Below are 27,873 nucleotides of genomic sequence, written 5' to 3' on the forward strand. Positions count from 1 at the left end.
TTCCGCAGGGGAGGCACCACAGATGTTGGCATCCGGAATGCAGTCGGGACATTGGCCTTAAAAGCTGCTATCCGTTTCTGCCAGGTATCCTCAAGAAAGATCCTTCCTTCCTTCCCACCTTTCTTCCCCTAAGCTGCACCTGTTTGCATCTGTCACAAAAGAGCCACACTCAGGCCGCTTTATTGTCAGCAACACTCCCAGTAGGGGAAGAAGTGAAGGCAAGGGCACACCTGGATTCTCAGTGTAATAAAACTAGTTTATTTACACAGTAACATGTATGCCACAGAGTATACAGCAAAGTACCACAGCAAACCAGAGTGTTATTGCCCTCTGATCACAAAGGTAGCCTAGGAGTTATATCTATAAAAATGTGTAAATATAGATATGAAACAACGGATACAGCGATTCTGTGAACTCCAAACACAGATTACCCAGGAGAATGGAGACTTTCAACAGAGAAGATTATTTCCCACCTGGAGGCATTTGCAAAGAAATACCACTGCCTTTGTGTAGAACTTTTTATTTTTTTAAAATTAGCTTTTTAATAAAAACATAGGGATTGTTCTTTAATATTTTACATGCTCTGCATAATTCAATTTAAAAGAAAATATCCCTCAGGGCAAAAGCTATAAAACTTTCTAAGCCTGAGCAAGTTCAGGTTAACTACTTGTATCCTGAAAATGGTATTTTGAAGGGGGGAAAAAAGAATTTTTAAAATTCAAGCACATTGTGTGCATATAAGCTATGTATATAATATATAGACAGGGCAGAGAAAAACATAAGGGCAAAGTGGGTTGTTCTTGTAGTTAGCAAAATTCATTTATAAAAATATGGATAGATGCATTTCTTCCTTGTTAAAAAATATTTCAATCTTTTCTGAATTAAAGGGATAATCAAGGAGTTGGAAGCAAGGTATTGGTGGGAGTAAAGGGAAGCCCTTCCATACAAGTGAGCGGGCAATTTTGTGAACTACCTTCTGTTTCCCCCTCCCTTCTAGGCTCAATTGTCTGCTTTGCAGCCAAGAGCTTTCCCACAAGAAATAGGAAGGTGTAGCAACTTCTGTAGAGGTTTTCTCGGGAGTTGAGTGCTTTCAATTGATCTCCCAAGTATAAAGGCTGCAGTTAAGGGGAGCCAGACCCACTGAAACCAATAGTTTGGTGCCGTTAACTCAGTGCAGGGCTGGCACTGTGCATCTAGGCCCTTTCTATGTTGTTGGCTGTCATTTTCAAATTATGCATTCCTCTCATCAGAATTCCAAAAACAGCTGGAAAGGGCTACTTTAGCAGTTGCAGCAATTTTACAGAGTGAATATTCTTCAATATGCCCTTTGTAAAATTGATTTGGATTGGATGAATAGCTTTCAAAATGCTTGTCATGATGATGGACCTAGGGCTGCATGTCTAAGCTTGTAAATGGCAACAAAACCCCACAGTGCAATTCTGCAGGGTCCTTCCTAGAGAGAGCCAGGGAGACTTTGCCTCCACTACAGTATTGTCACCAACTACCTGAGTATTCCCTGGGGTTTGTGAAGGGTGCTCCCTGTTTAAGTCCTAATACTATGAAGCAGCAAGAGTCAGTAAAACTTCAGGAGCTGTATTTATTTGTGAACAAAAGATGAGCAGTTCAGTGCAGCACCAAAGACTTGCCACACAGGTAGGACTAAGGTTCCAAGTACTTCCAAGCTATGGAGGGATCCCACACCCAACCAGCGCAGGGAGGGGTTTCTGTTACAAACCAAGCATGGAGGTCACACACAAGTGCAACTCTTTCCTTCCTGCCCCGATTAAATGACAACCATTCATTTATATGGAAGAAGGCGAAAGGCGTACTTGGGGACTGTGGCCTGGGTCACATCTCACTGTAAGCCAGAGAATGACTTGCAAACATGTGGCTCCTAGAGCGACGCTTGTACCCACTTGTTTCCCCCCTGGGGTCTTGAGTTCAATGAAAGTTTGGCTTAGTGCATTTTCCAAACTTGGAATCATGTGTTATCATCCTTCGCCACAAACTGTCACCACAGGGCAAACCTTGGCTACAGAGTGTAGTTTTAAGGCGAGACCTTAACCATAATCCTGGGCTTGGACAGCATACTAAACCTAGTTGGTAATGTAAGAGGGGCCAGACTGGATCAAAGCTACATCAGAAGGCTGCCTGGTGTTCCTTAATCCAATTTATATGTTACCTCAGTTCTCTCTCCATGAAGAATTTCATTTATGGGGTACTTCCGATTCCTACTTTGGTGGTTTGGGATTCAATTAATGTACAAAACAGGAGAATACATATTCACGAAACAGGAACATTGAGCCCTTATCAGTGGAATGTGGGTACCTCCCATTAGAGGTACATTGATCTCCCTCTCTGATGGCTTTCTGACACCTGCTAAAGACACCTGTTTTGTCTGGCTTTTGAGGACCAAATAGGTGGTTAGTCAGTTCCTGTTCACTTCACTTCTGCATTGAATAGACTTTGTAATTCAATTATTAACTAAATTTCTATACTGCCCTTCAACCCAAGGATTACAGGTAAGAAACAAAACAATACCAGCTCCAGTTTAATTAAATAATAATTAATAATTTTATTGTTGGGTTTATGTTTAATTTACTGAAAATTTTGGTTGAAGGGTAGTATAAAATACAAGAACATAAAATGGTAACAACAAGTGAAAAGTTTGAGGATGCTTTGATGGGTTCTAGATGTTCCCTAATAAAAACCTGTCCCAAAGGCAGAATTCCTCTTAACTTTATTGGATAGTTGACCAGATCCTATTCGAATAGTTGTAAAAGAGAGTTCAAAAGGGAACAATGTTATCACGGTGCTTCCTGGCTTGAATTTGCAGAAAGGAGAGAGGGAGTAAGTTGTAAACTTAGGTATTGTCCCATTTAGCTCCTGTTATACCAGTTCCCTTAGCAACATTTCTGTTTCTTTTCTAGCCAAATTCAACATGCAGGATGGTCCTGTAAGAAGTCTGCCACTTTCCCCTTTCTCGTTTTCCATGTGCTCCAAGTTCCACACTAATGGACAGGTTGGGTATAGTCTTCCTTGATATTACTAACTAATATTAGATTTTGTAACAAGAGTTGCAGGTGGTTTATGTGTACAATTTTGTTGCTGGAGTCTGAAAAAGATTGTCAGAGCAACAGGTTTTCCAATTCTACATTGTCTAAGCAGCTATTTCAAAAGGTTCTTTTTTAAATACCCTATACAAGTTGCAGATTTGAATAATATGTTTGACTTTTAGTTTGGTTTTTCAATAGTATCAAACGAGTCTGAATCCAAGCCACCAGATAGAGTTCCCTTCTGGTTGAATTGCCAACTAAGCTTTCTTAGACTCCACCCCCTTCAAAATAACGGCAATATTGTTTTTTTAAGCTGGTAGGTAGCAGTGGGCGATTCCCACTGCAAAATTCTCTCCCTGTTAGCTTTAATTTTGTGACAAGGCACTGTTGTTAGTGTAATTAATCAATGACTCAGGTTGCCATCCCAGAAGAGATTAATGACACCAAAAGCTCTGAGAAGTACACATTCATAGAATCATAGAGTTGGAATAGACCACAAGGGCCATCGAGTCCAACCCCCTGCCAAGCAGGAAACTTGGCATTCAAATTCTTTTAACCCACGATTAATTTCCCAGAACTTTTTTTGTGGTTAGGTTTATTGTGCTAAAATAAGCCTGAGTGTCAGCTTTCTGAATGTATATATATTTACAATAAGTAAATATATACATTTATGGTCAATATGGCTATTTTGAGAATCACAATCCTATGAATTGTGGTGAGCTCAACTCAAAAGGCTCTAAAATGCAAACCCTACAAATATGTGCCTGTGTATTTAAGCTCTCATTCTTGATGCTTGCAGAAGCGAATTGTGAGGGCAACAAGGGCTTTTGTTTAAATGCTGTGCTGTAACAATATTTTGTTCTAGTGTCTTGGTTTGAAATCTGCTTGGTTTGGGCCCAACTCTTAAATGGCAAACCCTCAACAAATCAATGAGACTTCGATAGGATGCTTGCAAAGGTAGCTCCAGGCACTACCAAGAATGGAAATGCTTGCCTGGTTGTACCTCTCTCTCCCTCATGCACCCTCTCTTACACAGAATTCCTATTACCATCCTTCATTACCAAATTTACTCAGTGCTACAAAATAAGGAGACGGCAGTGAGTGTATACCCCATGCTCACCTAGAGTACACAATGCTAATACTGGCTGAAATCTGCTATCAAAATGCAAAATGAAATCACAAAGCTACCAAAAGACAAGATACAAAATTTTGGGATCTGCTGCATAAAACACACAAGGTCATGTAACATTCAATAGTCTACTCTGCACATCCACATGAAACTGACACAAAGCACATATCTCTCTGCACAAAAGTAGAGCAGTGGTCTAAAGGAATGTGCCCTGCTGCAATGGTCAGTAGTCCATGTTCCACTAGGATGAGCATGCTGGTTAAGTGAGAACTTATGTGCACACAGATATCAGCTAGAAGCATATATAAAACTTGGGAAGGAGGTGTTCTCTACCTTTCCAGCGCATAGCTGTGAGCAACGTGGACTCATACAGGCAAGCATTGTGTCAAGCAATCACACAATTACCTGTGTGATATAGGGCTGCATGGGATATTTGTGCAAGACTCTCCAAAGAATCTGGCCAGAAGTCTGTACCAACTGCCCCATTCAGGGGGCTTCATGGAGCAAAATCACCTCTTACATTCTGGGCTGCATTACATTACATTTGGCTCTTTGGCCTTCCAGGTGTCCTTTTGACTGTGCCTCCACGATCTGTGCTCATGATGAAATTGTGGTGGTTATGCAAAACCCCACTTTCAATACTGTTTGCAAACATCTTGTGGTCAGCACTGCTTCATTTCCAATCAGTGCATAGCCTGCAACCTCTTGCTGAAATCCTGTAACCTTTTACACCATGGATGTTCATGTTTATTTTTTGTCTGGCTTTTGTTGTGCTATAGTACAAGAGTGCCCTTCCAGGTGGCAATCATGCAATAACAGGGAATCATTGCAGAACAGCCATTAAAGTGGAATGAGGTGTGGACAGTGCAGAATAATTCTACCACTAATGCACTATTATTGTGTCAGTGACATGCTGCAGAATACACTCGCCATTCCCCTCACACCACCCAGCCTGGAGGGGCCTTTTGTGTGCCAGGACAGCTGCCTGCCTACAAATTTTGCACTTTTATTTTAAAGCAATACAGGACACATTCACACACTTCTTAGCTTTGTCTGGTCTTTTTCTGATAATCAATAAGTACTGAAGCAAGAAGATTCAAAGCATTTAAAGAGGCCACCACATATTTTATGCTGGGGTCAGATTTTCATGAACTACAGGGTTGGCATCAGTGAGAAATCCACACCCTGCTCCAAGACCACAGAGCTGACTTTGTTGACATAATTTCTGCAGGTCTGCTTTTCAGTTTCTGGTCCAAACATGCAAGAACTGTTCAAAGTGGCTATTTGTCTCTAAGGCTGAAGTAAACAGGTTAGTCACAGTTTAACAATAAAGAAAGGAAACATCAATCTGGAGAAAGATGACACATATGTTTGTGCATCTATGTGCCATGAAAAGGAAAGGGGGCAGATCTAACATATGGTTAAGTCTGTTAAGCAACGTAAACACTAACACAGCTTTCTCATATAATACATCAAAAAATTGCACATATATCCATAGGAGGAGGAGGAGGAGGAGCAGCAGCAGCAGCAGCAGCAGCATGGGCTCAACACAAGAGCTGTCCACATTTCAAAAACCACCCCCAACTGTGGGAATTAAATACTGGGCTGCAGTTCCATCAGGTCAGAGCTACTCAAACAAGTCCAACCAATACTGAGCAGAGAGATCAGGCGCAGCAGGACTGTACTGTAATGGATCCACAGGAAAAGGCCAGTGTGTCAGGGAAGGAGCGCAAACATTTCTACAGGCCACTGGACTTAGTAGGCAGCAATTCCCTCTGAGCCAATGATGCTTAAACAGCTAAAATGTCCAAAAACTAGATACTGACAGCAATTGGATAGCCAGATTCTACATAAACTAAAACTGCTAAACGTAACTGTTTTGTGATAGCTGCACAACATCTTTTGCCCCCAAGAGAACCACACCTGTAGAAAACTCATCTCTATTTACATAGCTTATTTGTTACATAAAGATGAGCTCTGAGCAACTTTAATACCCTGCTTCCTTGTTGCTTTGCAAAGAAGACATGGAAGCCTGGCATTTTTACCCTTGGTTTTGGGGTAAAACACCAGCCAGATAGCAGAAGGGGAATAGCTGCTCCTATTTGCTTCAAACCGTCCCTTTGCTCTTGGCATTGCTCTGTTAACATTATAATTAACAGACCATCAATGATCTCTAGCAGAACTACTGTGTCAAATGTGCTGGCAAAAAGAGAAAAACACATCTGCTGCTGCTATTGGAAATATTCTAGATTGATACATCAGAATTCAGGGTTAAGAAGACAAAGGCACGAGAAAGCAACACACAAGAAGGGTAAACTTGCACCTGGAACTCTGTGGGGTGAGGGGAAGCAGTGCAGGCAAGAAATCTGAATGGGAAAATGACCTGTAAGGAGAAGGGATGAGCCCATCTTTCCTGCCTCACTTCCACTCAAAATCACTAGGTTGTGTTTTTATTTTTTAAAAACACACCACAAATATTGGGGCTTTCCATGTAATGTGTCCTTTGACCCCAGCAAGAATAAAAGAAACAAGGAAACTTGTTCAGTCTGCAGCTGACTGTAAGTCACTCAGTGGCCGCCTGTTGTGGTCCAGGGTTGTCTCATGGGGAAGGAACAATCAAATAAAAGACTGCACCTGCAGGAAGTATGACTGATATGGCCAAGTCACCCCTGAGATGGGGCCAGAATGACAAAGGCATGGAGCAGAGGCCATGTCTTTGTGAAGAGTGGTGTGCATTCTGGAGGCTCATTCACAGCTGACTCAATTCTGTTTGCAGTTATTCCTGGATGCTGCCATTTGCAGCACTCACTCCACACTCTTACACCTCCAAACAGCAATGTAATAAATAGTGGTTTCCTTAATAAATTTACACACCTCCTTGTCCAAACAAACCACCAGCTAAACTAGGCTTCAGACCTCTCCCTGGCACCTACGACAGGAAACAGAGCTTCCTGGCAAGATCAGTTTGCTCACTATTGGTGACCTGGAGTTCTAGGTTATAATTTTAAAACTTGCACACATAGATGAGGCTGGGGATGAAGAGAGGATTGTGGTGCATCCAAGTGAAAGCAGCGGCTACAAACTAATGTTGCTGCATGATTTTCACTATGCGGCTGAGGGAGTCTGTAGTGGCAAAAGCCAGATACTGGCAACAAAGCCAGTCTTCGAGGCTGACTTTGCATTCCCTGTCCAAAGACTTCTCAGCAAACTTGATCATCATCAGCGTCCGTTTGATGTCCAGCCAGTTTTGGAGCACAGTATCTCTTTGTGCTGGTCTGGAAGAGGCATTGAGAGTCTGAAACAAATCATCCCGGGGCCCCCACAGCAAACACTGAAGGACTCCCTTGGCCTCAGATATAAGGATTCTCTCCGATGGATTAGGGTTTAGCAGGCAGTTAGCAAGCTGCTGAAGCCCCAGGGAATAAAGGGAACGACAAGGGATACTGGGCAGGTCAGCACAAGTATACTCTTTTTCCTTCAGCTCTGGATTTTCATCAAAGGGATTGCGCAGGTGTAACATTTCATAGATGAGGATGCCGGTTTGGAACTCATCACATTTCTTATACTGTGTTGCTGTGATGATCTCTGGGGCAAGGCGGGACTGGTCTCTTAGGACTTCAGGGTCCACCAGATGGCTCTTTTGTTTTGCTTGAGAGAAATTGCTCACTATAAGCCTGGCAGGGCAAGCAGCACTGGGAGAGGGCTCCACACTCTCATTGTTCAGAAGGCTTCCCCCTGCCCTATAGTCCACCAGCAAAAGGTTCTCCAAACGCAGATCACAATGAGTGATGTGATACGGTTTCAGGTGTTCTAGACCAGAACACAACTGTAAGAGGAGGAGGCATACCTGCCTTTCATACAAGTCTGGGCTGCTGGCATGGCAGTCTGAGGACTCCAGCACAAAATCTGCCACGGTTAGGTAGGGAACTTCTCGAGTGATGACTACAACTCTGCTGCGCTGCTTGCTTGTGGCTCCTGGCAGATTTGAGCTGTCTTTCTGTGAAACGTCCACGGTGTTCTTCTGCTTGTCATCCTCCTGCTCTTCCTCATCCTCTTCTGGTGAATGGAGATCTTCCCATGGAAGCAGGCGAACAGGCACATCAGCTAGGAAATGGCCACAGTCCTGCTGGATGTTGAAGTGGATTGCCAAGCTCTGGCGGATGGCCAGGCTGTGGTAATACTGTTGAGATTCTTGAGCTTTGCTCTTGCAGATCTGAAGGGATGAAAGAAAAATAGATCACTTATCACCCTTGACTACACCCTCCCATTCCAGATACAGAGCAAGGGGAAGAGCATGCCTGGAATACCTCACATTCTGATCGCAGAAAACTCATTTTGTAATCTGGAATGTTACTATTCCCCCTTACAATGCAATTTTATGAGTTTTATATTTGCTTGTTGTCATTCACAGGGACTCTAGGACTGGCCTGACCACTCAAAATGAAGGGTTTTAGAATTGTTTTTAGAAAGTTTTGCATTATATTGCTGAAATGTGTTTATGTAGTTCAATCCCTTTTCTGTAGTGTGATGTGCCCAGCCTAAAAATGACTGAAAACAATTTAGTCAGCACAAAGTCATCATGCAAAGATGGAAAATTATAATTAGTTCAGTGGAATAACTGATGTATTATTAGTATACAAATGTTTGAAAACCAAAATTGGATGCCAAAAGCAAAGCCTTTTCTCTCAAATGCTGCTTATGGTTTGAGCTGATTTTCAGATGGAAATATAAGCAGACTGTAAACAGATCTAGTCTATTAGCAACTATTCTTCAGAGTAAGAAATGTGGTGACAGCAGAACTACTATATTATTTGCATATGTGGGACTTCCCTTGGAAGTTAGTACAGAATGCTGCAGCACGATTGCTGGGGGGACTGAGGCCTTGTCTGCATATCACACCTGTGCTCAGAGATTAGCTCCACACAGGTAACTTCTGAACCGTGAAGAAGTCCCTGTTAGAATCCCATCAATGTTTATAACCTTTTCCCTGTTCCCCATAAAAACATACAAAGAAATCAAATTATCTATAACAAGATGGAAGACAGACTGAATCTGAATTCAAATTCCCATTTCAAGTCTGCATTCAAGACGAAGTCTGGTTCTGCTTTCAATCTAAGAAGCAAGATTTAAGAAATAGTGTGCTTTCAGTGCAAAATCAAATAGATGGGGTGCAGCCGAGGACATGCATTATTACAGACTCCACCCATGCTTTGCTCCGGCTCTGCCTGCAGCCAACACCCCCCTCTCCGCCTCACAACAGATCATCCCCAAGGGAAAGTGGGCCCCTGGCATCGCATGTGGTGCTACCCCAAGCTGATCCTCAGAACTTCCCCAAAACATGCAGCTGCCTGTCCAAGCTGTCCAGGACTGCTGCTTTTGTGGTTCCTGACTCCTATCAAGTGCAACCTGCGTCTGTAAAAGCAAAGAGTTGGCCTGAAAAACCCACCCTAGCTCTAAAGACCAAACCTCTTGTTATGTACTGAAGTTCTCACCCTGGGCCAGCAGGGGGATACTGTAGATAGTTATGCAAATGAAGGATCAAAAGTGATGTTCAGTGATTGGATAGTTTGTATGCAAATGAAGGATCGAAAGTGACGTTCAGTGATTGGATAGTTTTAGAAAGTTGCTACAGTTACGTTGTTCTGGAGCTCTATATAAGCAGGCTGACTGAGGCCTTCAGTTCAGTTCTGTTCCAGCTTACAAATAAAGAGCTGCTTTGGAAGAATCGCTGTGTCGTCTGATATGTTAACCCACAATATAACACTGGCGACGAAGGTGGGATCGATCGATGGACATCAGAGCACAGCCAGATGCAGCCACCCTCTGAACTGAGCTGAATCACTGAGCTGAATCACTGAGTGAAATCACTGAACAGAACCAATTCAGAGCTGACTGTTCTGGCTAGAGCACAGTGTTCCATCCATCGCCCTCCACGCTGGCATCGGAATCATGGCTTCACTTGTGCCTCTACCACTGTTTGCGCCAACCTCTCAATCATGGGACTCCTACCTCGCTCGGTTCGACTGCTACCTCCAAGCCAACGAGCTGACAGAAGTAGCAAAGGAGCGTAAGCGGGGCCTATTCCTCAGCCTCTGTGGGCCTGAGGTGTTTGAGATGGCCCGAGCATTGGTTGCGCCTGAAGCAGTCCAGGCAACACCATGGGACATGATTCAAGAGAAGCTCCGCAACCACTACGCACCAAAGCCGTTGAAGATTGCTGCCCGCCATGCGTTCTACCACCGGAACCAGGCAGAGGGGGAGTCAATCAACAACTACACCACCGCCCTCCAACAGGCTGCAATGCACTGTGAGTTCCGAGACTTAGACGATGCCCTGATGGATTGAATTGTCTGTGGGGTCCGGGACATCCGTCTGCAACGGCGTCTCCTCGCTACGCCAGACCTCATGCTGCAGAAAGCCATTGAGGAGGCCGTGGCCTCGGAAGCTGCCGAACGCTCTGCCCAGGAGATCCGCAAGGCCAGCAGCCCATGTCTTGCTAGAAAGCCAGTTCCAGTGCATCATGAAGAGGCCAGCAGTGATGAGGCATCCTCCAGTGAAGACGATGACGTGCACCAGACAAAGCGGGAGTGCAGGAAGTTTCAAAAGCGGGAGTGCAGGAAGTCCAAGGGCCAATCGGAATGTGCCGGCTGCGGAGGCAACCATTCCCGTGCCAAGTGTTGATTCAGAGATGCCATCTGTCGGAAGTGTTCCAGAAGGGGCCACATCGCTAAGGTCTGCCGATCGGCTCTGGCTGACACCCCCCCTTCACTGACTCGCAAGTCCAAGCCTTCACTCCAGTCCGCCAAGGAAAGCTGTTTCGCTCTCACCAACTGCCGCTGCCCGTCTGGAACCACGATTGGCCAAACCGATTCGCCTACGCGACGCAAGCTGAACGTCACGGTGCTCATTGAAGGAGCTCCATGTGACATGGAGATCAACACCGGGTCTGCCCTGTCCATTGTGTCTTGGAGCACCATCAAAAGACTGGTACCCAGAGTGTCCAAAAGGCAACTCGACTCTCACCGTATAAACCTGAGAGACTACCAGGGAAACGGCATTCCCATGGTAGGCATTGGCCGGTTCCGGATCGCCTTCAAGGATTTTTCGGGTCTGCTCCGACTGGTGGTGGTCAAAGGTCAGCGGCCAAGCCTCCTAGGGCTAGACTGGTTTGATGCCCTCGGCCTGGAAGTCACCGGCATCAACTGCATCTTTAACGCAGAGACTGAGGGTCTGGTCAAAGACTTTGCCGAGGGTTTTGACGGCACTTTGGGGCAATATATAGGTACGCCCGTCTCCTTTAGCCTTGATCCACAAGTCGCCCCCATCAAGCTAAAGCCACACCGGGTTCCCTTTGCTCTCAAGGCTAAGGTGGACGAACAACTGGACAAGCTGATTGCCCAAGGAGTTTTGGTGCCGGTTGACCACGCCAAGCGGAAAACCCCCATTGTCACGCCTGTCAAGCCAGACGGGTCGGTGAGAATCTGCGCTGACTACAAGTGCACCATCAACAAGGCACTTCAGCAGCACGCTTATCTGGTTCCTGTTGTCCAACACCTGCTGCATTCCCTGGGTGAGGGTAAGGTCTTTGCTAAGCTGGACCTTGCCCAAGCCTATCAACAACTGCCTGTCAATGATGCCACTGCTGAAGCCCAGACGATCGTCACCCACCGAGGGGCATTCCGTTGCAGCCGTTTGCAGTTTGGGGTGAGTGTGGCTCCTGGCATCTTCCAAAGCCTTATGGAGCGTCTCCTGCAAGGGCTTCCGGGCGTGGTACCATATTTTGATGATGTCTTGGTGTCCGCAGACTCACACCAGCAGCTGTTCGAGCGCCTCTGCGCCGTGCTGACCAGGTTCCAGGAGGCCGGGCTCAAGGTAAAGAGGGAGAAGGGCCAGATCGCCGTTCCACAGGTGGAGTTCCTGGGTTACCTTATCGACGCCTCCGGCCTTCACCCGACCACATCCAAGATCCGCGGTATCCAGCAGGCCCCCATCCCAAAGAACAAGACGGAGTTGCAGGCATTCCTGGGACTGCTGAACTTTTATAACATGTTCCTGCCCCACAAAGCCATGGTGGCTGAGCCTCTTCACCGACTCCTCAGCACAAAGACACCTTGGTCCTGGGGTCATTGGGAGACGGCGGCCTTCAACGCGGTCAAGGCTCTCCTTTCATCGGACAGTGTGCTCGTACAGTACAGTGAAGCCAGGCCGCTGGTCCTTGCCTGCGACGCCTCACCTTTTGGCATCGGCGCTGTCCTTAGTCACCGTTTTCCAGATGGAAGAGAAGCACCGCTCCCCTACTTTTCCAGGACGCTATCTCTGACTGAACGGAATTACAGCCAGCTCGACAAGGAGGCACTGGCACTTGTGGCTGGAGTGAAGAGGTTCCATGAATACCTCTACGGCAGGACTTTTGACCTCATCACTGACCACAAGCCACTCCTGGGCCTCCATGCTGGTGATCATCCAACTCCACTGGTCCTGTAGCTGCGCACGCTGCGATGGACTGTTTTCCTGGCAGCCTACCACTACCAGCTCGTCCATCGCCCGGGGAAATCGATGGGCCATGCCGACGCCCTCAGCCGTTGCCCTCTTCCAGCGTTTGTGGAAGACCCGGCTCCTGCTTCATCGTTCCTCCTGATTGAGGATCTTCCGGCAGTGTCTGTATTGGCTGCCACTGTGGCCTCCGCTTCTGCCCAGGATCGCACCATCAGCCGTGTGCTCAACTGGGTGTGGAGGGGGTGGCCACAAGGGCCTTTTGCATTGGAGTTCCAGCCCTTCGCAACCAGACAACACGAACTCTCGGCTCATCGCAGCTGTCTGCTGTGGGGAGACCGCGTCGTGATTCCCCAAAGACTCCGTCAACGTGTCCTGGAGGCTCTGCACGTTGGCCACCCGGGAATCGTCAAAATGAAGGTGTTGGCTCAGTGTTACGTCTGGTGGCCTAACATGGACGATGCCATCACTGCCTGGGTTTCCACCTGTCAAGCGTGCCAAGAATCGAGGCCTGCACCACCGGCAGCTAAGGGACACACCGGGGAGACGCCCAAGACACCCTGGTCAAGGGTGCACATCGATCTGGCCGGCCCCTTTCACGGCCGGACCTTTATGGTAGTGGTGGACGCCTATTCCAAATGGCTGGAGGTGGCCCTGATGCCCTCCACCACTACTGAGGCCTTCATCTGGGTGCTGCGAGGCCTCTTTGCGACGCATGGGTGTCCTGATGTCCTTGTCTCTGACAACGGACCACAGTTCACGTCAGGCACTTTTGAGCGGTACCTTTTGGGACTGGGCATCCGCCATGCCCTAAGGGCACCATTTCATCCATCCAGCAATGGGCAAGCAGAGAGAATGGTGCGCTTGGCAAAAGAAGCACTGGCGCGCCTGGACCGGGGAGACTGGCACGAGCGGGTCACCGAATACTTGTTCGTACAACACATCACCCCTCATGTGGCCACAGGGCAGAGTCCTGCCAAACTGCTTATGGGCCGCCGCCTCAGGTCCCCGATCAACCGGCTGCACCCAGACTTTGCCGTGGCCGAACCCCCAGGCTGTGCCAACGCGCCATGGTCATCTGTTCCAGGAAACCAGGTCTTTGCCCGGAACTTTGTGGGGGACATTCCTTGGGTGCCAGCCACAGTAGTGGGAGTCACTGGACCTCGCTCGTACCAGGTGGCACTCGAAGACGGACACTTGTGTCACCGGCACATAGACCAGCTTAGGCGCAGGGTTGGGGACTTGGACACTACCGTGGTGCCCCCAACTGCACTCGTGGCTCCAGAAGAGACACTTACAGATGGCGAGGCTCCACCTACACCTCTCTCGCAAACTGCAGGCGTGGAGCCGAACCAAGCCACTTCCGAGGGTCTGCTGGACTTCCCACAGACTCAGACCACTGCCGTGCCTGACATTCCGCCAACTCCACTTGCGGAGGTTCCACCCACAGCAGCGGATCCAGGGGACTTGGTTTCAAGGCCTCCTAGGGTCGCACCGCAGCCTCAGCAAGAATTGGGTGGCCCCCCGGACTTGGCTACCAGTCCCCGGCGGTCTGGCAGAGTTTCCAAGCGCCCAACTTATTTATGGGACTATGTTGTTGGACATGTATCACTGTTGGTCTAAGTATGTGAAATGTAACCGATATGCTTTTGTGCCTAATTGAACCATTACGTGTAGTGCTGTATATAAAGAAACCATTACGATTGTAACTAACGCCTTATCTTGGTGGGGAGGGGTGTTATGTACTGAAGTTCTCACCCTGGGCCAGCAGGGGGATATTGTAGATAGTTATGCAAATGAAGGATCGAAAGTGATGTTCAGTGATTGGATAGTTTGTATGCAAATGAAGGATCGAAAGTGACGTTCAGTGATTGGATAGTTTTAGAAAGTTGCTACAGTTACGTTGTTCTGGAGCTCTATATAAGCAGGCTGACTGAGGCCTTCAGTTCAGTTCTGTTCCAGCTTACAAATAAAGAGCTGCTTTGGAAGAATTGCTGTGTCGTCTGATATGTTCACCCACAACTTAACACTTCTCAACCAGAGAAAGAGGAGCTTTGCACTGAAGAGGCAAAAATGGAATGCTCCATTCAAATAAAAAATATTCTAGTCCTCATGGTTCTGAACAGAGGGCTGATTTCATTAGGAAGCTATCTTATGCAGACCAGTATAAGATAAAAACATGCAAATAAAATAAAGCACATAAAACTTGAAGAGGAAAGGGATAAAAGCTAATAGTAAAAGTGATTATAACTCACATCATCCTAAAACAAAAACAAAAGACAAGCAGTTAAAAGTGACCATAAGGGAGGGAATGTGAAGCAGCACAGGTGCATCATGGGCCTCCAGTTTAGGCCTGGTTTGTGCCACAAACCATCCTTTGATGGATGTCCATCATGGCAGCGCAAAATCTCGCAACTGAGTATGTGACATCTGGGTTTGGGATGTCTTCTGTTGGGTCTTTCTAGCTCAGTATTATCTACACTGACTGGAAGTGGCTCTCTGGGTTTCAGGAAGGGGGCAATTCCCAGCCCTACATGGAGATGGAACCTGGAACCTTCCGCATGCCAAGCTGGTGTTCCACCACTGAGCTATGACCCTTGTCAAAATAGTTGTGTTCCATTATTGGAAGGAGAGAAAACACCCAATACTATAGAAGCAGTAAAGGATGTCTGTTTATCTGATATTTTGATCATTTTAATGGATTGTATCCAGTGTTACTCAAACTCACAGTAGACCACTGAAATGAACAGGGTGGTAGCCAAGTAAGTTCCACTCAAAGTAAGCCATGCATCCATTCATTTCAATGGGTCTGCCCCAAGCATGGCTCAACTTGGATGCAAATTCATGGTTCAGCTCTGAGTAACAACTTAGTTGGATTCAGCCCATTATATTTACTGTTTTTATTGCTTTTAAAAATTGAACATGCACACTGCTTAGAAATTTATTATTATTATTATTATTATTATTATTAAGCAGTATGTCAATCTTGTTGAATAAAAATAAGTAAATATTAGCTCCTGCTCCAAAGCAAACACACAATTGAGCTCAAAGGACACAAAAAGTCAAATATTTGCAGGTTCAGATCAGTGAGATTTTGATACTGCAACCTGCTTTTTATTTTAATGGGATGGACACCCATGAGAGGTGGTGGACTCTCCTTCCTTGGAGGTTTTTAAGCAGAGTTTGGCTGGCCATCTGTCATGGATGCTTTAGCTGAGATTCCTGCATTGGAAGGGGTTGGATTAGATGACCCCCATGGTCCCTTCCAACTCCAAGATTCTATGATTCTACGATATGCAGTTTGGCTCCTTCTTGAGCCAAGGCAAACTATCCTGGGGTAAAATCTCTCATTCAGAAGTTAACTGTCTATATAATCCTTCAAAGCGCAGGTGCTGAAGTGGTAAAATTGGTTGCCTATATTCTCTCTGTATCTGAAAATAGGGCACCATTAATTGAAACAGCTACTGTTTAGTTATTCTTACATCCATAGGGAATTTCTGTCATCATAATTGATAAGCCTAGGTGGAGAACGGGTTGTCAGAGGATGGACTGTCTGGGTAATAAAGGAAACATCTTACAGCACCCCTATCTTTTGTGTTCCAACTCCCCCTCATAATTATAGGATGCAGATTATAATGATGGGGTGAGCACAGGTCTGTGTTATGTATAACACAGCAGTGTAGGTTTTTTATAACAACAAATTTTATTATGCAAGTCAGAAGCTTTATGAGAAAAGGATGCTGACTTTGAGAGTACAGTGGTACCTCTGGTTATGAACTTAATTCGTTCTGGAGGTCCGTTCTTATCCTGAAGCTGTTCTTAACATGAGGCGCCATTAGTGAAAGTGCGTCTCCCGCTGCATGCGTGCCTCTGGCGCGTAATTTCTGCTTGCATCCCAAAGCAAAGTTCGCATCCGGGAGCAACTGCTTCCAGGTTAGCACAGCTTGTAACCTGACACTTGCGCAACCAGAAGTGTTTGTATCCAGAGGTACCACAGTGGAACCTCGGGTTGCAAACATGATCCATGCAGGGGGCATGTTTGCAACCCGCAGCGTTGCAACCCACAGCGCCGTGTCTGCACACACGCAGGTCGCAATTTGGAGCTTCTGCACATGCACAAAGCGTGATTTAGCGCTTCTGCACATGTGCAAGCACCGAAACTTGGAAGTAACCCATTCCGATGCTTCTGGGTTTAGCCAGGTGCACAACCCGAAAACGCGTAACCTGAAGCGTCTGTAACATGAGGTACCACTGTATTTTAAAGTTTCACATTGTCTTACAAAGTATTACAGTAATTCCTGTGCTTTTGTTGCTGAAAGGAGCTAGGATGTGAGCAATTATAATTAATCTATACCACCCTACAACTTGACCTACTTAGCAAAAAGAGGGTAAGATGCTGTGGAGCTTTATTTCTGCCATACCTGAGAAAAGCTTTGTTATTGTACTTAATCAGAATAAATAGCACACTCCCGAACAAGTCTGGGTGTATTTTGACAGGACATCAATGTGTAATATTTAGGCATGGTTTTAAAACTAATCCATGGTTCATTTTATTTCTACAAAATAATCATGGTAAGTTAAATAAAAATCACACTATCAGTTTCTCAAGGAAATCAATTAAACTTGTTCTTATCAAGATGAAATGAGAACCATGCCTCCAATTAGTTGAGCTGGGCTCCATGCCATAGAAATAACTCAATACGGCTGCACCTGCTGAATATGCGGCCTACAGGGCATAATTTCTTTATCTTAATGGGATCCTTTGTACATGTTTTGCCACTTGTGAATATTTTTAAATCTAGTAGGCAGCCCTGTGTTATGGCAAGATTGGGTAATTTTTGACCTCAATGAATTGGACAATTTAAATATCTGTTTTCAATACAAGTACATTGAATGTGATTTTATATTACAGTTGTATGTAATAGAATCTACAGAATAAAATTAACACTTGAGCTAAACTAAAGGTCTGTGTAAAACAGATTTTATTCCCTTTATAAAGTTTATGACAAACCCAATTAACATCTTGTAAAACAGCACTTGGCATGGAACCAAGTATTATGGAACATTTATATGGCATAGTCCTTTCTGTATGACTGGCAACTGCTGAACCTTACAGGGTGGTGGTTGGCTTGAACAGAGACTTGGGGCTCAACTACACGTCTGCTTGTCCCATGCTTTTAGGCGTGCGTCCGAGAGGTTCATCTTTGGTCCCAGGAAAACCTGCTGTATACTGCTGAATTAGAACAAAGGTAAATCAGGTTTTCTGTGGATTGGTGCTTGTTCTGAATCAACAGTAAACTACAGATTTTCCTGGGGAAAGCGGTGATACAAAAGAAAAACCTCTTGAGTCCATGCCTAGAAATCACGGGACAAATGGAAGTGTGGATGAGCCCACAGATAAGAAACTGTATTGGGTCATATGACCTTGCATCTCCCTTGGCACCAATGGTCATCTTAGGCTGCTGCCCAGTTCAGAGCATTTTGGTGCACTAGGCTTTGGTATACTGATATCTTACCCCCACCCCACCCCTGGTACACTGGCAAACATTTGGTAGATGACTTCAAGAGATCTAGCTCACACTGTAATCTGGAGACAAACTCCACAGCTAATGCCTTGTTTCTAAACTTCTGTTTCTGGCAAAGGCTGTTGAGCAGGAGTACAATTTCTCAATTTGGTTTGGTTTTGAATTCCTGTCAGTCTAGATTTTAGCTTGGGCATAGTACTGAAACCATGGTTGCAACTTTGTTTGACAGTTATCTTTCAAAGAACAAAGGGTGCCTTTGAAAAGCACTGTCCATTGGTGAGATCTGCATAATTATTTTGGACAATACTCTTCAACATGTCAGATCCAATTCCCAGCTTCAACATCTGTAATTCTGCAATGCTTTCTCTTTCTCTCATCCCCTCCCCTTCCTGCTGGTCGCCACATCCTGCAGACCTTCTGCAACCAAAATTGCTAATGTGAAAGTACTCAGCAGCAGTCATGTTGGGTATTCTCTCCCACAGTGCACTGTTTCAGAATGTGTATCTGATTAGAGCCTTGCACATGCTTTGTACTGAAAACCGTCCCCACCTGGCTGCTTTTCATTCCTGAAAGTGTTGTTTACTGCAAACAGTAGTATCAGGGGAAACAAAAACCAAGCAGGCAGTGATTTTCAGCAGAAAACCTGTGCAGGATCCCAACTGAGAGCACATTTCAGACTGGGACCCTGCAGCTAACTTTTCTTCAAATTAAAAGTGACCAGGAGAAGCACAATTGTTTAAATACCTGACTAATATCAAATGCAATTTGGTCCTTAGGTGGTGAAATCATAGTTCTGTAAGTCCTTGCCATAAAAAGTCTGCATCCAATTGCAATCTGTAATGTATTTTTAAAAATATTATATTTTTCTGTAAAATTATGTATTGTATTATCCTAATTTCTACATTGTAAACCACTTTAACTTTAATAAAATAATGTACACTTTTGAAAATAAATAGAAACAAAATAATTTAAGTTGCTCCTCTGTATAAATAATGGAAAAGTGTAGCTCCTCATATACAGTAACTCATTATAACAGCAGTATGCTAAATAGGCAAGAATAGTTTTTTTGTTTTAAAAGTCAGAAGGGTAAAACAAACAAACAAAGGGAGGCCAAAAAATTCACTTTAAAGAAAGAAGGAATTTGGGGCACTAACATCCTCAGGTTTTGTTTACTCAATGCATTTCTGAAGGGTCATTGGAGGGCATTTTCCCAGGACCATCCTGGAAACATATGGAATGGAATGTATGAGAAAGGGCTTAAAGAATGATCCTAAAAATTGCTGCTCTAGCAAATAAAAGTTTATAACAGGATATACAAGCATGTAAACCCAAATATGGCCCTAAGCTAATAATAAAATCCTGTTATTCTGCCGCAATTATTTATTTATTACTTATTTATTGGATTTATATACAACACTCCATCCAGAGATCTCAGGGTGGTTCACAAGATAAAAATACAATTATTTAGGATCAGGATGAAATTACTGTTTTGAGGTTGTAGGTATTGTTGTTTATTGTTTTAACTGTATTGCATTTTTATATGCTGCCATAAATGTAATATTTCACTAATTAAAAATTCATTAGCTCTCACAAAAGAACATGTTTCTTTGTAACCGCTAAGCACAAAGTCAATAGTAATGAAGCGCAATGGACACTAAGTACAGTTCTGGAATATGATTAGTGGAGCGACTCTTTTTAATTATCTTCTTACCTTGACTGCATAGTTGTTGAGTGGATCTTTTGCATAAGAAGCTGGGTAGTAGACAGCATCACCAGCCTCACAGCATGGCTTGTCACTGGTTAATCTGAAGTCTGACCAGCTGTCTAGCCCAAATCGAAGCTGATCTTTCTGCCCAGACATGAAAAGGTCTTCACATTTGGCAGACAGTTTCTTCAGGGAATCAGTGTGAAGGCTTCTGATTCTGCTCACCACCTCCCCTCGGTTTTCGATTCCTCTATAAAGTGCTTGTCTCTGTGGTTTCTGGACAGTCTTGCCATGTTTGCTGTGGGTAGCAGGTCTACCTGACAGAAACTCCATACTACTGGAACACCTGTCTTTCACACCGATAGCAGTTAGATTGGAAAAACCATTGGCTGCTGATGAGATTGCCAGTCCCTTTTCTGGAGGCCTGTCCAAGGAATCTCCAGACTCATGGTCCATTGCCTTGAATTCGGAGCTGAGAGAAGAGCAGGCACTGTTTGCGTCCCAGTTGGTGTCAATGTCATAAGTTGGATTGGCCATCACACACAGGCCACTTTCAAGGGCCTGATTCTGGTGTTCATTTGGAAGTGGTTCTGTGTGAGCTCTTATAATGGTTTTCTTTGGCAATGGAGGTGGTGTGGGATGTAAGGTAGCTGTCATGTCTGGGTCAGATATTCCCCCAAAAGCAATGGCATCGTCCAAAGCCCCCTTTGGTTGCCGCGGTTGCTTTGGAGGTATCATAGCTGCTCTGGATTGCCCTATGTGACAATAGAAAACAGTCATTGTATTTTTTTTACTTAGAAAGATACATATGCACAAGACATTTTCATTGAGAGAATGAAGAGGAGCATGAGTATCTCAGTTTAAGGCTGGACAGGAAGTAATTCTTTAGTGGGAAGACTGAAACTTCAGAACCTAAACCAGTATCACTATAACAGAGAATATACAGAGAGACTGCAATTACCGTATTTTTCGGACTATTGGACGCACCGGTCCATAGGACGCACCTAGATTTGGGGGGGGAAATAAAGGCAAAAAAATTTATTCCCCCCCCCCCGCCAGGCGCGGGGCTGGGGCGGGGAAGCCCGAGCTTCCCCCTCCCCCAGAACGGGACCCAGAGCCATGCCGAAGCTGCGCGCAGCTTTGGCATCGCTCTGGGAGCTTGCGGGGCTGGGGGAGGAGGAAGCCTTCCGCCAGCCTCCAAACCATGTCGGGAGACAGCGGGATGGCGCGCTGCGCCTCTCCCGCTGTCCCCCGAGTTTGCGGGGCTGGGCCAGCCTTCTAACCAAGTCGGGGGACAGCGGGAAGGGCGCGCTGCGCCCCTGCCGCTGTCTCCCGAGTTTGCGGGGCTGGCGACGGGGAGGAGCAGGCTTCTCCCCCCGCCAGCCTTCTAGACAAGTCGGGGGACAGCGGGAAAGGCGCGCTGCGCCTCTCCCGCTGTCCCCCGAGCTTGTGGGGCTGGCGGTGGGGCTCTCCTGAAGCCTGGAGGTTGTGGGGCTGGTGGGGGGGAGAAGCAGGCTTGCTCCTCCCACCCCCAGCCTCCAGATCAGGTCGGGGAATAGCGGGATGGCGGAGCGCCGCCATCCCGCTATTCCCCGACCTGATCTGGAGGTTGTGGGGCTGCGGGGGGGGAGAAGCAGGCTTGCTTCTCCCACCCCCAGCCTCCAGATCAGGTCGGGGAATAGCGGGATGGCGGAGCGCCGCCATCCCGCTATTCCCCGACCTGATCTGGAAGTTGTGGGGCTGGGGGGGGGGGAGAAGCAGGCTTGCGCCTCCCACCCCCAGCCTCCAGATCAGGTCGGGGAATAGCGGGATGGCGGAGCGCCGCCATCCCGCTATTCCCCGACCTGATCTGGAGGTTGTGGGGATGGTGGGGGGGAGAAGCAGGCTTGCTTCTCTCACCCCCAGCCTCCAGATCAGGTCGGGGAATAGCGGGATGGCGGAGCGCCGCCATCCCGCTATTTCCCGACCTGATCTGGAGGTTGTGGGGCTGGGGGGGAGAAGCAGGCTTGCTCCTCCCACCCCCAGCCTCCAGATCAGGTCGGGGAATAGCGGGATGGCGGCGCTTCGCCATCCCCCTATCCCCCGAGCTTGTGGGGCTGGGGGGGGAGAAGCAGGCTTGCTTCTCCCCCCGCCAGCCTCCAGATCAGGTCGGGGAATAGCGGGGTGGCGGCTCTGCGCCTCCCCGCTGTCCCCAGCTTTTGGGTGCAGGCTGCTGCCCGCAAGCCTTGCGAGCCCGCGGGACATCCCGCCGGGCTTGCAAGACTTGGGATAGCTTCCTGAAGCCTGGAGAGCGAGAGGGGTCGGTGCGCACGGACCCCTCTCGCTCTCCAGGCTTCAGCAAAAGCCTGCATTCGCACCATAGGACGCACACACATTTCCCCTTCATTTTTGGAGGGGAAAAAGTGCGTCCTATAGTGCGAAAAATACGGTATTTGTTAGGTGTTAGTCATTGCCTTGAAGACCTAAATAAAAATCTGTAATTATAAAAACATAGTTGGAATACAGTATATAGAAGGCAAATGTTATCTTCAGTTAGAACTATGTTCAGTTGAACATTTGAAGCCCCATAGCATTGTAGCATTAACTTCCTTAAACCTTTCACATCTCCTTCTACATATACTCATTTAGCACCTATCAAACATGTTCTTAAAGTCATCTACATTTTTTATGGTATAACTATTGCTGAGATCATTGCACATGGGGTGCTGGAGTTTTCATTAAAATGGATTTCAAATAAAATTTAACTCAAAGAGTACATAGAACATTTAAAAATTAAATCTTTACTTCAAAAGTTTGGGAGGCACAAAAAGTTAAGCAACAATATTTATTTTTATGAGTTCTGAACACATATAAAGGTCTGTTTGTTCCCATAAGAACATTAAACCAATGCTTATTCTCATAACCAGTTTTTCAAGTGAATGTGAAAAACTCAGACAACACATAAAGAAATAAGAAACAATATATTTCTGTGCTGATGCAAGGTGCTTACCTAAGTTACTATATGTAGCGCTGCAGGCACTCACATCAGAAGAATCTGACATTTCCTCCCTTTCCTCTTGTCCTTGTGGTATTTCGGGAGGGGACAGTGGAACAAGGGACGCATTACTGCCACTTTCCTGCTTTTCAATTGCAGATCTTGGAATCCGAGGGGAACCATTTTCCAGAGTTTGTTCATCAGGCACTTGACTAAAACAAAAGCAAAAGTTCCAAATGGACACCAGCAATGTAAATTCTTTAGAGGACTGCAGTCTCAGTTTTACTGAACTGACTCACGGTGCCGCAAAAAGCTGTTTTGATTTTTTCAGAGTTTCTAGCTTAAAAGCTCCTGAATATTCAAAGATGTATCCATGTTCACTACCACATTAATGGTAGATAGTATTTAATAGTATACAGTGGTACCTCGGGATGCGAACGGGATCCGTTCCGGAGCCCCGTTCGCATCCTGAAGCGAACACAAGCCACGCCTGCGCGTGTCGCCACTTCCGCGGATGATGTCATTTTGACCGTATGCACATGCACGCGTGGCGAAACCCGGAAGTAACACGCTCCATTACTTCTGGATTGCCGCAGAGCGCAACCCAAAAATACTTAACTTGAAGCACATTTATCCCGAGGTATGACTGTATATTGCTACCATTAACCAGTTTAAAATAAAAAAAAAAAAGGTTAGGCCCAGTATTTAACACTGGAGAGGTAAGCATTCAAAACTCCATAAAATGCATCCTATCACTCAAGGAGAAAAGATAAAGCAGTTTCAGATCTCAGTCAAGAAAACTGAACACACTGGCTCATTGTCACTTAGCATATCTGTAGTATTCAGCACAATGTATTAAACTAAACTAATCATGCAAAACAATAACATCATTTATTCCAATCAGAGAAAGGCTGCAATCTTATTTAAAAATCTATATATACCAATGGTTCTAAATTATTGTCCAAAACAGTGCAAAACAGGACATGGAAGTATACAGGGTTTATGCTGTATCTATGTGAAGGAAGGCAAGGTTTTATCATTAGAGAGTTGTCAATGTCAACATAAAATTGCAGCCTAAAAGTGGTTGATCAAAGTACAAAATGCAGCTCATAAGCAATCAACAAATTAGGGCAACCAATGTTTACATATTACTGAAACCACCTGTACATGCTGGCATAAATCATCCACAAAAGTTAGCAAACCTAGACAGAAAAGTCTTCCCCCAAAACTTGTCATGTTACTGAGCCTTTCATTACTGATGTCTGTTTTATTAACATGTGAAAACCAGTGTAAACCACAACATATTAAGTGTAAAACAGTGCATACAGCAAAGGGTTAGTCTATGTAATTTTCCACATATTAGGACACATTCAAAAATCAAATCTGAGAAGTTGTAAATTCACTTTGGGAACAGAGGCATGGAGGAGACAGTGTTTATCAAACCTTATAACACCCCCCTTTTACTCACCAATAGATAGAGCTAGTCTTTCAAAACAGCCTTCCTCTGATAGCTGTGCTATTTTGAAACAAGGATTCCTGTTACAGGATAGTGTCTCTAAAAACATTTTATTGATTGGTGAAGTACAGAACAGGCTCCTTTCTAGCCCCCCACATATGTGAAATTTTTCTACATATACTTTTGAGAAACATGCTGCCAAAGTAAATCAACAACTAGTAAGGAAGAAAATTAAAAAAGAAAGAAGAGGAACTCACCCACTATATTCACTCACACAGTTCCCCATTAAAGGCAATTCTCTCAGAGCCTTCTTGAGCCTTTGAATCATGTCTCGAAACTCTGGTGAAGCATTTATTCCACTGGGGTCGGGTGAGCTACAAGTTGTGCAAAGCTGTGAGCAACCAGGACTGAACTCTGCATAGGAATGATCTCACCTAGTGCACCTTGATGTTTACCTCCAGGGGATGGTCTGGGGAATGTGCCAGAACACCTCAGGAAAACCAGCAGAAGCCAAGCCAAAGCCCTGCCCTCTTAACCCTCTCCTGACTACAGCACACAGCTGACATTGTTTCAGAAGTCACTTAACAGGCTGACAAAGTCCAAAGAGCAGTTGCTATCTCCTTGGCAAAAAGAATACATATGAATCTGCTTTAAAAACACGGTCACAGAAACAGGGACACACATCGATTTTAGAACTGCAATCATGCGGCAACAGTCTTGATGGAAGGAGGAAACGTCTTCCATTCCCTGGTCAAAGTTGTAAAAAAAGGGAGGGGTTCTGGGAGAGCCTCTGTGGGTAACGCACAGAATGTGAGATTTTCAGTTCACCACTCAGCTATATACACTATACCATGGGTAGGCAAACTAAGGCCCGGGGGCTGGATGCGGCCCAATCGCTTTCTAAATCTAGCCTGCGGACGGCCTGGGAATCAGCGTGTTTTTACATGAGTAGAATGTGTGCTTTTATTTAAAATGCATCTCTGGGTTATTTGTGGGGCATAGGAATTCATTTATTTATTTTTTCAAAATATAGTCCAGCCCCCCACAAGGTCTGAGGGACAGTGGACCGGCCCCCTGCTGAAAAGGTTTGCTGACCCCTGGACTATACCCTTCATATCTCAAACTAACGTACCTGGTCCAACCCCCTGGCATGCCTGTTATGAGCATGTGTGTGTCTGAGGGAGAGAGAAATTATGGTTCAAGCCCCACATTGGGCAAAAAATTCCTGCATTGCAGGGGGTTGGACTAAATGATCCTGGTGGTCCTTTCCAACTCCAATTCTATGCATATTACCTTGAGCTCCTAAGATAAAAGTTAGCATAAAGATGCAGCAAACAAACAATAGTTATTTAATTTAATAACTCTATACTACAAATCCTGATCGAATCTGGACTGGCCTCCCTGCAAGGGCAAATACGAGCATCCCAACACCCACTGAAGTAAAGGAATATCAATCCCAAAATAGGAACACAGGAAGCTGCTTTAGCTTAGGGGGGTGGGGCTAGCCAGGTTTCTTTGCCCCAGGTAAAGCCTCCAGAGGGGTGCCAGCCTCTCTCTCTCTCTCTCTCTCTCTCTCTCTCTCTCTCTCTCTCTGTGTGTGTGTGTGTGTGTCTGTGTGTCTGTGTGTGTGTATTCTTAAATCCACCTAGAGATGCCAGAAATTGAACCTAAGCTCTTTGCATGCAAAGCTGGGAAGTGGGAAGCAGCAGGGACTGAAGAAGGAATGAAGAGCCTCCTCTTTCTTTCTTTCAAAAACAAAAAAACCCCACAAGTCTTTATTATTTTCCAGCAACTCAGGACCAACAGTCCAGAACAACAAAGTTTAAGGGCCTCTCATTTATATTCTCTTTCAAACTATAAGAAATGTCAATCTGACATGCAAACTTCTCTCACTAGAAGTAGCAAAGACCTGTATCTACTAAACCTAAACTCAACATAAGACAATGACAATTTCTGATTCAGGCACAAGAATCAAGCGAAGAGGCTAGAGTTCCAAACCGAGGAATGAAGTTTTACAGGTGATATTAATTTTACTGAAAGCTTTAATCTCTTAGCAATTAAATGAGAGAAGTATGACAACATTTTGACTTAGAATCATAGAACTGTAGAGTTGGAAGGGACTACAAAAGTAATCTAGTCCAACCCCCTGCAATGCAGGAATCTTTTGCCCAACACTGAGCTTGAGCCTACAACCCTGAGATTAACAGTCTCATTATCTACTGACTGAGCTATCCCTTCTGGTAGCATCACATTGATCTTCCCTCACCCCCTGCTTCTTCATCAAGTTTCTTGCAGGTGACAAATAGGTCTGTGGATAGACTCCTCCAATGAAGTCTAACCTTAAAAAATCTGATCCAACCAAAATATACAAGAAACTGGATAAAACCTGAGAAACAGCCCAACCTCAAAGTTCCACTGCCTCCACAAATATGCAGCACGATGCATATCCCCTTTATATATAAACAAACATTATATATAATGCATATCCCCTTTATATAATCCACCATTGCAATGATGGGCAATATCTTCAATTTATTGCTGGCCAAAGTGTCTTATGGCCATATGAAAAAATACCGAATGCTATGAATCGCTCAAAGTCCATCTTGACAAAGGCATATTCTTAGCCCATCATTGATGTAAATTTTAAAGTTACTATCATAAACCCTAAGCCTTGGATCAAGTGGTAAGAGCAAGCGTTTTACAGTGAATAAGGTATTGGTTGTGGACTCAATACTTGGATTCAAACTTTTGTTCATCATGAGCTTATTGAACAGTTTGGGAAAATAACTCTCTGTTAATGTACCGTATTTTTCGTCCTATAGGGCGCACCGGCCCATAGGACGCACCTCGTTATTTTTTTGGGCGGGAAATGAATAAAAAAAAATTATTCCCCCCCCCCCAGCCGCGACTGCAGCCCCAAGCCTTGCGGACACCCGCCGGAAACACGGGGAGCCCTCCGGAGGGCTCCCAGTGCTTTGGGCTGCAGGATGCCGCCCCAAGCTTTGCGCGCCCGGCGGGACCTCCCGCCGGGCGCGCAAGGCTTGCGGATAGCTTCCTGAAGCCTGGAGAGCTAGAGGTATCGGTGCGCACCGACCCCTCTCACTCTCCAGGCTTCAGCGAAAGCCTGCATTCGCCCCATAGGACACACATACATTTCCCCTTCATTTTTGGAGGGGAAAAAGTGTGTCCTATGGGGTGAAAAATACGGTAACTATCTCACAGGGTTCCTGTTAGGACAAAAAGGAATAACATCATGCACCCCTCCATTATCTCTATAGAAAAAAGGAGAGAAACATTTATATTATAATATTGTTCTTGATGTTTGTTGGCTATTCCTCCTGAAACCACATATGCAAGAGAAGCACTGATTGACTGAGAGGAGGGGGAGGTAGTTAGTTCTGTTAGTGGAATAGATGACCTTTGATCTCAGACAGACTTCAAATGCTCAGTCTTCCTAGAAACAATAGTAAAGAAAAGGTTCTTGGTACAGAACTAAGATTATTGTGTCATCAGCAACCGACAGACTTCTCTCTTC

General features: G+C 45.4%; 1 protein-coding gene across 5 annotated transcripts in view; it reads right to left on the minus strand.

Annotated features, from left to right (window-relative positions):
* Window positions 1–235: 235 nt before the first annotated feature.
* Window positions 236–27,873, minus strand: part of PEAK1 (pseudopodium enriched atypical kinase 1) — an 88,305-nt gene continuing 60,667 nt past the window's right edge. For 2 of the 5 annotated variants that reach the window (XM_077934565.1, XM_077934566.1), the window contains exons 3-7: window positions 24,596–24,712; window positions 22,898–23,094; window positions 19,915–20,663; window positions 18,948–19,037; window positions 236–8,398 (exon numbers count right to left, since the gene is read on the minus strand). In XM_077934565.1, the coding sequence (XP_077790691.1) occupies window positions 7,268–8,398; window positions 18,948–19,037; window positions 19,915–20,663; window positions 22,898–23,094; window positions 24,596–24,712 (2,284 nt within the window). In that variant the 3' untranslated portion in view covers window positions 236–7,267. The remainder of the gene's footprint in view (window positions 8,399–18,947; window positions 19,038–19,914; window positions 20,664–22,897; window positions 23,095–24,595; window positions 24,713–27,873) is intronic. The other 3 variants (XM_077934568.1, XM_077934567.1, XM_077934569.1) reach the window with 3 other exon arrangements.

Source organism: Podarcis muralis, chromosome 9, assembly GCF_964188315.1.
Source record: "Podarcis muralis chromosome 9, rPodMur119.hap1.1, whole genome shotgun sequence".
Lineage (NCBI taxonomy): Eukaryota > Metazoa > Chordata > Lepidosauria > Squamata > Lacertidae > Podarcis > Podarcis muralis.